The sequence below is a fragment of the Chelonia mydas genome, chromosome 13 (assembly GCF_015237465.2).
Source record: "Chelonia mydas isolate rCheMyd1 chromosome 13, rCheMyd1.pri.v2, whole genome shotgun sequence".
NCBI classification, from domain to species: Eukaryota; Metazoa; Chordata; order Testudines; family Cheloniidae; genus Chelonia; species Chelonia mydas.
Window position 1 is genome coordinate 37,604,579 of NC_051253.2, and position 9,137 is coordinate 37,613,715.

The window sequence follows — 9,137 nt, forward strand, 5'->3', positions numbered from 1 at the left end:
CCACCATCAACCTCAGCCTGGTCCAGTCCACACAAGAGATCCACTTCCTGGACACTACAGTGCTAATAAACGATGGTCACATCAACACCACCCTATACCGGAAACCTACTGACCGCTATTCCTACCTACATGCCTCCAGCTTTCACCCTGACCACACCACACGATCCATCGTCTACAGCCAAGCTCTGCGATACAACCGCATTTGCTCCAACCCCTCAGACAGAGACAAACACCTACAAGATCTCTATCAAGCATTCTTACAACTACAATACCCACCTGCGGAAGTGAAGAAACAGATTGATAGAGCCAGAAGAGTTCCCAGAAGTCACCTACTCCAGGACAGGCCTAACAAAGAAAATAACAGAACGCCACTAGCCGTCACCTTCAGCCCCCAACTAAAACCCCTCCAACGCATTATTAAGGATCTACAACCTATCCTGAAGGATGACCCAACACTCTCACAAATCTTGGGAGAAAGGCCAGTCCTTGCCTACAGACAGCCCCCCAACCTGAAGCGAATACTCACCAACAACCACATACCACACAACAGAACCACTAGCCCAGGAACCTATCCTTGCAACAAAGCCCGTTGCCAACTGTGCCCACATATCTATTCAGGGGACACCATCACAGGGCCTAACAACATCAGCCACACTATCAGAGGCTCGTTCACCTGCACATCCACCAATGTGATATATGCCATCATGTGCCAGCAATGCCCCTCTGCCATGTACATTGGTCAAACTGGACAGTCTCTACGTAAAAGAATAAATGGACACAAATCAGATGTCAAGAATTATAACATTCATAAACCAGTCGGAGAACACTTCAATCTCTCTGGTCACGCAATCACAGACATGAGGGTCGCTATCTTAAAGCAAAAAAACTTCAAATCCAGACTCCAGCGAGAAACTGCTGAATTGGAATTCATTTGCAAATTGGATACTATTAATTTGGGCTTGAATAGAGACTGGGAGTGGCTAAGTCATTATGCAAGGTAGCCTGTCTCCCCTTGTTTTTTTTTTTCCTGCAAACCCCCCCCCCCAAGACGTTCTGGTTAAACTTGGATTATTGCTGTGCACATTGTAAGATGAGCTGTTGCCAGCAGGAGAATGAGTTTGTGTGTGTGGTTTTTGAAAAAAGGGGGGGGGGGTGAGAAAACCTGGATTAGTGCTGGAGGTGACCCACCTTGATTATCATGCACATTATAAAGAGGGGTTTCAAAGGGGGATGGGCTGTTGCCAGCAGGAGAGTGAGTTTGTATGTGTGGGTGGGGGGGGGGGAAGGGTGAGAAAACCTGGATTTGTGCTGGAAATGGCTCTCCTTGATGATCACTTTAGATAAGCTGTTGCCAGCGGGGGAGTGGGGTGGGAGGAAGTTTTGTTTCATGGTCTCTGTGTGTATATAATGTCTTCTGCAGTTTCCACGATAGGCTATGCATCCGATGCAGTGAGCTGTAGCTCACGAAAGCTCATGCTCAAATAAACTGGTTAGTCTCTAAGGTGCCACAAGTACTCCTTTTCTTTTCACGAATACAGACTAACACGGCTGTTACTCTGAAACCTGTCATTATTTTATTTATTGATGTATGTTTAAATGATGTGACTTTAGCTGCATTATAGGTCTGGCAATAGCAACACTGGTAGTAGGCTCTTTAACACTTTCCACTCCAACTCCTGTTTGCAATTGCTTATTCATTTGCCAAAATTCTCCTATTTGGCCTCTGCCTTGGCTCCATTTTTCAGCTGTTTCCAAGAAGCAGGGTGGTGACACATGGGTGGAAATTTGCTGTCTTTGACAATTACCCGGGATCGACATTTGAACAGCTCTAATACTTCAAAGGATTCAAGTAGGAAATTGAAATTTGAGGTGGCTAGAACTTAGAGGTGGCCATAAAAGTGTGTCTTGATTTGGCTGAGTTCTAAGCCATGGAAAATCACCATTTATACTAGCTCAACCAATTCCATTCAACATTTGTCACTTACTGTCCTTAACATTCCAGCTGGGGTTTGTCAGAGGAAGCTAGGAAAGTAAACTACGCTCAACCCTTTGAAAATATCAACTCCCAACCATGCTCCTAGGCCAGTGGTACCCAAACTGTGGGGCATGTGTGGAGGAATGTTCGCGGGCCGTGGTGGGGCCCAGGCCAGCCCCCACAGGGGGTGGGGAGGGAGCAGCAGCCAGACCCATTCCACCCCCAACTCTGCTCCAGCCCTGCCCCCTGCCTTGGACCCCAACCACAGCCCCCCAGCCCACCCCCGCTGAGCCATGACCCCGGTTGCCAGCCCTCACCATGGCCCAGCCACAGCTCCACTTCCAGCCCCAGCCCCGTCCCCATCCACTTCCCCAACCCTGGCCCTGGCCCCAGACCTGCCCCCAACTGCAGCCCCAGCCTCAGCCCCATTACCCCTGTCCATGCTCCCCCCTGCCAGGAGCCATGGCCCTGGCTCCTGGGGGAGGGATGCAGACAGGGGTAAGGGGAGGCATGACCCTGAAAAGTTTGGGGACCACTGTCGTAGGCCACACTGATCTTCATACATTGTTTTGAAGCAGACACATAGAACTGTACCTAGAAGATAAAACCAATGACCATCAGCATCCTTTCCTTCACCAGATTACTCTTTGGCCCAGGGGAAGGTGCACTGAATTGGGAGCCAAGTATCAGCCACTCCATTTCCCAGATGAATGGAACCGCACTGATTTACAGCATGTGGCGATCTGGTCCAGAGGACCCCAGAATGGACAGTGACTGGAATGGAGATCTGTAGTGGATAGGGATGAGGAGACCTTGCTAGAGCTGGCTGAAAATTTCCCAACAGACCCATGTTACTGATTCAACAGATCTGACGTGCTCCGTGGGAACAGGTGGATTCTGTCGCAGCTTTCAATGTAACCAGGCCAGGAAGCAGACCAGCTAACCTACCCACCATTCAGCCAGCCTAGCAATTGGAAGGCCAGCTGACAGGCGACCAGGGCTGCACAGGTCCCAGGCAGCCTTCTCTGCTGTAGCCCACTTGCTGGGTAGACATTCCCCAATGCCCTGAGCAGCAAACTCCCTGGGCAGCCATCACCTCAACTCCTTGAGCAACCAACGCTCGGCAGCTAGCTCACTAGACAAGCAGCTTCCCATCTCCCTAAGCAGCCCAGAAAGTCAAGCGGCCCCATGAGCCTGTGAACAATTTTTAAGGTTTCACTTTTTGTCCCCGGGCTGTCAACTTGGGATGAAAATTTGTTCCAACACCCACAGGAAAGAAATTCTGTTTTCCAGGCAGCTCTACACCCCACCCTTGTTCATTGCAGAAGCTGGAAAGTGTGTAGCCAACAGGGCTCTTCCTAAGGGAAGAGAAGGGATGGTCTAGTTGCCTCAGGCCAAGGAAAATTTTCTTCTAGTCCTGGTTCTGCTACAGATTTCTGAAGCAATGTTTGGAGAGTCACTTCCATCAGGACTTTTGTGGGCGGCCACCAACTTGTTAGGCCTGCAGTGTCATTTTCAGAAGTGTTGAGTGCTCACAACAGCAGCAAAGGTCACTGGGAGAGCCCAGCCCACCTCATAAATCATGTCCAAGGAGTCTCAATTCAGTCACTAAGGCGGCCAAAACCAATACGCACTTCTGCCAGTTGTGCCCCCAGCAGTGTGCTTTTTAGACAAGTCACATTCTCTGAGGACTAGAGGTCACTGGGAATTTTTCAATGAAAGTTTTTTTTTCCAGTGGAAAATTTCAATTTGTTGAAAAGGAAATTCTGGAGGGAAAGTTTTGGTTTTGATGAATGTTTCATTGGTCTAGAATGGGATCTGAACTAAAGAAAAGAGCCCACTCCAAGAGTCGACTGAGGTTAGGAGGCTAACCTCGGGTGTGTGGGGTCAGTCTACCAGTTGTGCTGGTGGGAGCTGTTCCACTTCGTATAAATAATTCCATATTTAAATCTCTACAGAGCTGGAGGCTATAGCTTGGTGCTTCAGGGGACATGGGTGAGCTGAGTTCGAAACCCTGCTCTTCCTGTTTTGAAGCAGGAAACCCAGACCTGAGCCCCCGCTGGCTTTAGAGAAGAGGGCAGGGACTTGGGGAAGAGCGTGGGTGGGGCCACAGACTGGGTTAGGGTAGGATTAGCCTCCCCGGCCTATTATACCCACTGCCCATGGCTCTAAAGATCAGGCTATTCTGGGGTGGGTGAGTCTTGCTCTTGTTCTTTGTGAAAATTTTTAGTAGGCCTTAGATTCATCCTGAGGAAGAACAGGCTGGGAAATCTGTTTCCCACTCAGTGCTAGCGAGGAACCATTTTATGCCACGTATTTCTCTTCAGTGCTGTTTGGATATCCCTGTTCCTCAGGCTGTAGATAAAAGGGTTCAACATGGCAGGCAAAACAGTGTAAAACAGGGAGAGAAGTTTTCCGCTGTCTGGAAATTCACTGGACCTGGGTCGTAAATAAAGGAGGATGCCAGAACCATAGAATAAAGCCACAACGATGAGGTGGGAGGAGCAGGTGGAGAAGGTTTTCCTCTTACCCTCAGCTGATGGCATCATGAGGATGGTGGCAATGATCCGGATGTAGGACAACAGGATCAGGGCAAAGGGCACCATTCCAAAGAAAGTGACCATAATGTAAGTCAAGGTTTCATTCATGGAGGTATCAACACAGGCCAGCAACAGCAGAGGGGCCGGGTCACAGAAGAAATGGTTGATCTCTTTGGAGCTACAGAAGGGTAAGGTGAACACCAAACCGGTCTGCACTATCTGGGCCGGGATGCCGATTGTCCAGGAAGTGGCTGCCAGCAGGACACACACCTTCTTGTTCATAATCATGGGATAACACAGGGGGTTGCATATTGCCACGTAGCGGTCATATGCCATGATGGCCAGAAAGGAAGACTCTGTGCTCCCGAAGCAAAGGAAGAAGCACATTTGCATGGCACAGCCAGCAAAGGAGATGCGTTTGTCCCCTGAGATGAGGCTCACCAGCATTCTGGGGATAGTGACCGAGGTGTAACCGACCTCTAAGGCAGACAAATTAGAGAGGAAAAAGTACATGGAGGTGTGAAGGGTGGGATTCACCAAAGTTACAAGGATAATGAGGAGGTTTCCCACCACAGTGACCAGATAAATGGCTAACAGTGCCACAAAGAGTAAAACCTCCCTCTCTGGAGAGGTAGAAAATCCCAAGAGAAGAAATTCAGTTACCACCGTTCGATTCAAATTCATCATTGCTTCATAAGTGTTCAACTGGAAGACAAGCAGAGACAGGTATTACATAGTGTATCCACCATCTACAGGTCTTCTATCAACCAAGATTGGATGCCTTTCTTCAAAGGTCTGTGGCTCTAGCAGCCACACAACTATGAAAATGGGATTCCATTCCCTTCCACAGAAAATGTCAAAAGTGGTGGTTTTCATTTGGAATGAAACCCCATTTCAAAATATGGAAATCTTTCATGAAACATTTCAGAGTAGCAGCCATGTTAGTCTGTATTTGCAAAAAGAAAAGGAGGACTTGTGGCACCTTAGAGACTAACAAATTTATTTGAGCATAAGCTTTCATGAGCTACAGCTCACTTCATCGGATGCATTCAGTGGAAAATACAGTGGGGAGATTTATATACGTAGAGAACATGAAACAACGGGTGTTACCATACACACTGTAACCAGAGTGATCACTTAAGGTGAGCTACTACCAGCAGGAGAGTTGGGGGGGGGGAATCTTTTGTAGTGATAATCAAGGTGGGCCATTTCCAGCAGCTGACAAGAACGTCTCAGGAACAGTGGGGGGTGGGGGGTGGGGAATAAATATGGGGAAATAGTTTTACTTTGTGTAATGACCCATCCACTCCCAGTCTCTATTCAAGCCTAAGTTAATTGTATCCAGTTTGCAAATTAATTCCAATTCAGCAGTCTCTCATTGGAGTCTGTTTCTGAAGTTTTTTTGTTGAAGTATTGCCACTTTTAGGTCTGTAATCAAGTGACCAGAGAGATTGAAGTGTTCTCCAACTGGTTTTTGAATGTTATAATTCTTGACGTCTGATTTGTGTCCATTTATTCTTTTACATAGAAACTGTCCAGTTTGGCCAATGTACATGGCAGAGGGGCATTGCTGACACATGATGGCATCTATCACGTTGGTAGATGTGCAGGTGAACGAGCCTCTGATAGTGTGGCTGATGTGATTAGGCCCTATGATGGTGTCCCCTGAATAGATATGTGGACACAGTTGAAAGGATAGGTTCCTGGGTTACTGGTTCTGTTGTGTGGTGTGTAGTTGCTGCTGAGTATTTGCTTCAGGATGGGGGGCTGTCTGTAAGCAAGGACTGGCCTGTCTCCCAAGATCTGTGAGAGTGATGGGTTGTCCTTCAGGATAGGTTGTAGATCCTTGATGATGCATTGGAGAGGTTTTAGTTGGGGGCTGAAGCTGATGGCTAGTGGCGTTCTGTTGTTTTCTTTGTTGGGCCTGTCCTGTAGTAGGTGACTTCTGGGTACTCTTCTGGCTCTGTCAATCTGTTTCTTCACTTCCGCAGGTGGGTATTGTAGTTGTAAGAATGCTTGACAGAGATCTTGTAGGTGTTTGTCTCTGTCTGAGAGGTTGGAGCAAATGTGGTTGTATCGTAAAGCTTGGCTGTAGACAATGGATCATGTGGTGTGATCTGGTTGAAAGCTGGAGGCATGTAGGTAGGAATAGCGGTCAGTAGGTTTTCAGTATAGGGTGGTGTTTATGTGATCATCACTTATTAGTACCATAGTGTCCAGGAAGTGGATCTCTTGTGTGGACTGCTTTCAACTACCTGAGAGGTGGTTCCAAAGAGGATGGATCTAGACTATTCTCAGTGGTAGCGGATGACAGGACAAGGAGTAATGGTCTCAAGTTGCAGTGGGGGAGATTTAGGTTGGATATTAGGAAAAACTTTTTCACTAGGAGGGTGGTGAAACACTGGAATGCGTTACCTAGGGAGGTGGTGGAATCTCCTTCCTTAGAAGTTTTTAAGGTCAGGCTTGACAAAGCCCTGGCTGGGATGATTTAATTGGGGATCGGTCCTGCTTTGAGCAGGGGGTTGGACTAGATGACCTCCAGAGGTCCCTTCCAACCCTGATATTCTATGATTCTATGATTCTATGACTGGTCCAGGCTGAGGTTGATGGTAGGATGGAAATTGTTGAAATCATGGTGGAATTCCTCAAGGGCTTCTTTTCCATGGGTCCAGATGATGAAGATGTCATCAATATAGCACAAGTAGAGTAGGGGCATTAGGGGACGAGAGCTGAGGAAGCGTTGTTCTAAGTCAGCCATAAAAATGTTGGCATACTGTGGGGCCATGCGGGTACCCATAGCAGTGCCGCTGATTTGAAGGTATACGTTGTCCCCAAATATGAAATAGTTATGGGTGAGGACAAAGTCACAAAGTTCAGCCACCAGGTTTGCCGTGACATTATCGGGGATACTGTTCCTGACGGCTTGTAGTCCATCTTTGTGTGGAATGTTGGTGTAGAGGGCTTCTACGTCCATAGTGGCCAGGATGGTGTTTTCAGGAAGATCACTGATGGATTGTAGTTTCCTCAGGAAGTCAGTGGTGTCTCGAAGATAGCTGGGAGTGCTGGTAGTGTAGGGCCTGAGGAGGGAGTCTACATAGCCAGACAAACCTGCTGTCAGGGTGCCAATGCCTGAGATGATGGGGCATCCAGGATTTCCAGGTTTATGGATCTTGGGTAGCAGATAGAATACCCCAGGTCAGGGTTCCGGGGTGTGTCTGTGCGGATTTGTTCTTGTGCTTTTCCAGGGAGTTTCTTGAGCAAATGGTATAGTTTCTTTTGGTAACCCTCAGTGGGGTCAGAGGGTATAAATGGACACAAATCAGATGTCAAGAATTATAACATTCATTAACCAGTCGGAGAATACTTCAATCTCTCTGGTCACTCGATTACAGACCTAAAAGTCGCAATATTACAACAAAAAGACTTCAAAAACAGACTCCAACGAGAGACTGCTGAATTGGAATTAATTTGCAAACTGGATACAATTAACTTAGGCTTGAATAGAGACTGGGAGTGGATGGGTCATTACACAAAGTAAAACTATTTCCCCATGTTTATTCCCCCCACACACACACACACACTGTTCCTGAGACGTTCTTGTCAACTGCTGGAAATGGCCCACCTTGATTATCACTACAAAAGTTACCCCCCCCCCCTCCTGCTGGTAATAGCTCACCTTAAGTGATCACTCTAGTTACAGTGTGTATGGTAACACCCATTGTTTCATGTTCTCTATGTATATAAATCTCCCCACTGTATTTTCCACTGAATGCATCCGATGAGGTGAGCTGTAGCTCACGAAAGCTTATGCTCAAATAAATTTGTTAGTCTCTAAGGTGCCACAAGTACTCCTTTTCTTTTCATGAAACAGAATCACTTTTCTCCCTCAACTTGACTCATAACTAGAGCTGGCCAAAGTATTTATTCTGAATCGCAAGTGGGCTTGAATGAAGAGGAAATAAAGGACTATGCATCAGATTCTACCCTTCTGATCAATAATACCTTAGTCACCAATGAGTGCCACTGATTTCAAAAGAGAGGTTCTGTTACCCTCTCTCTCAGGCTGGGATCTTCAAAGGAACCTAAGAGATTTATGCTTCTTAATTTCAATGAGATTTGATCACCTTATTCCTTTATGCACTTGAAAATTCCAGTCTCACTGCTGATTTAAACATGACCATTCAAGCAGTGAGGTATTAACTCAACATGTGTAAGAATGTTGACCTTGTGTGATCAAGATTACTTGAGACAAAAATCCCATTCACTTGGATCATGATTTTCTTGAGTCTAATGCTGGAAAATCATAAATATTTCACATGGAATGTATTCACACTCCATTCCTCAGGCCCTGATTTTATAATCAGATTCATGTGGATTAACCTGTAGCCCATGTGTAGAGAACTGAAATCAATGTTTTGTCCCTTTCCCCTATGTTTTAGCTGACTTCTCTATTTAGATTAAAAGTTCTTTGGAACAGAGATTTTCTTTTATTCTATGTTTATCCAGTACCTATCCCTATAGGGCCCTTTCTTGGTTGGCCCCTAGGGAGTAGCACAATAAACATGGTAACTACTACTAACAAGAATGTTACTCTGCATAGGCATAAGGGAACATCTGCATGA

General features: G+C 46.6%; 1 protein-coding gene across 1 annotated transcript; it reads right to left on the reverse strand.

Moving 5' to 3' along the window:
* Positions 1 to 4,263: 4,263 nt before the first annotated feature.
* LOC102936664 (olfactory receptor 10A7) lies at positions 4,264 to 5,202 on the reverse strand. Its single transcript, XM_007062143.4, has one exon. It carries the CDS (start codon positions 5,200 to 5,202, stop codon positions 4,264 to 4,266), a length of 939 nt encoding a protein of 312 aa, XP_007062205.1.
* Positions 5,203 to 9,137: the final 3,935 nt, after the last annotated feature.

Coding starts and splice junctions, on each gene's coding strand:
- LOC102936664 (XM_007062143.4), bottom strand. CDS start 5,202: ATGATGAATTTGAATCGAACGGTGGTAACTGAATTTCTTCTCTTGGGA.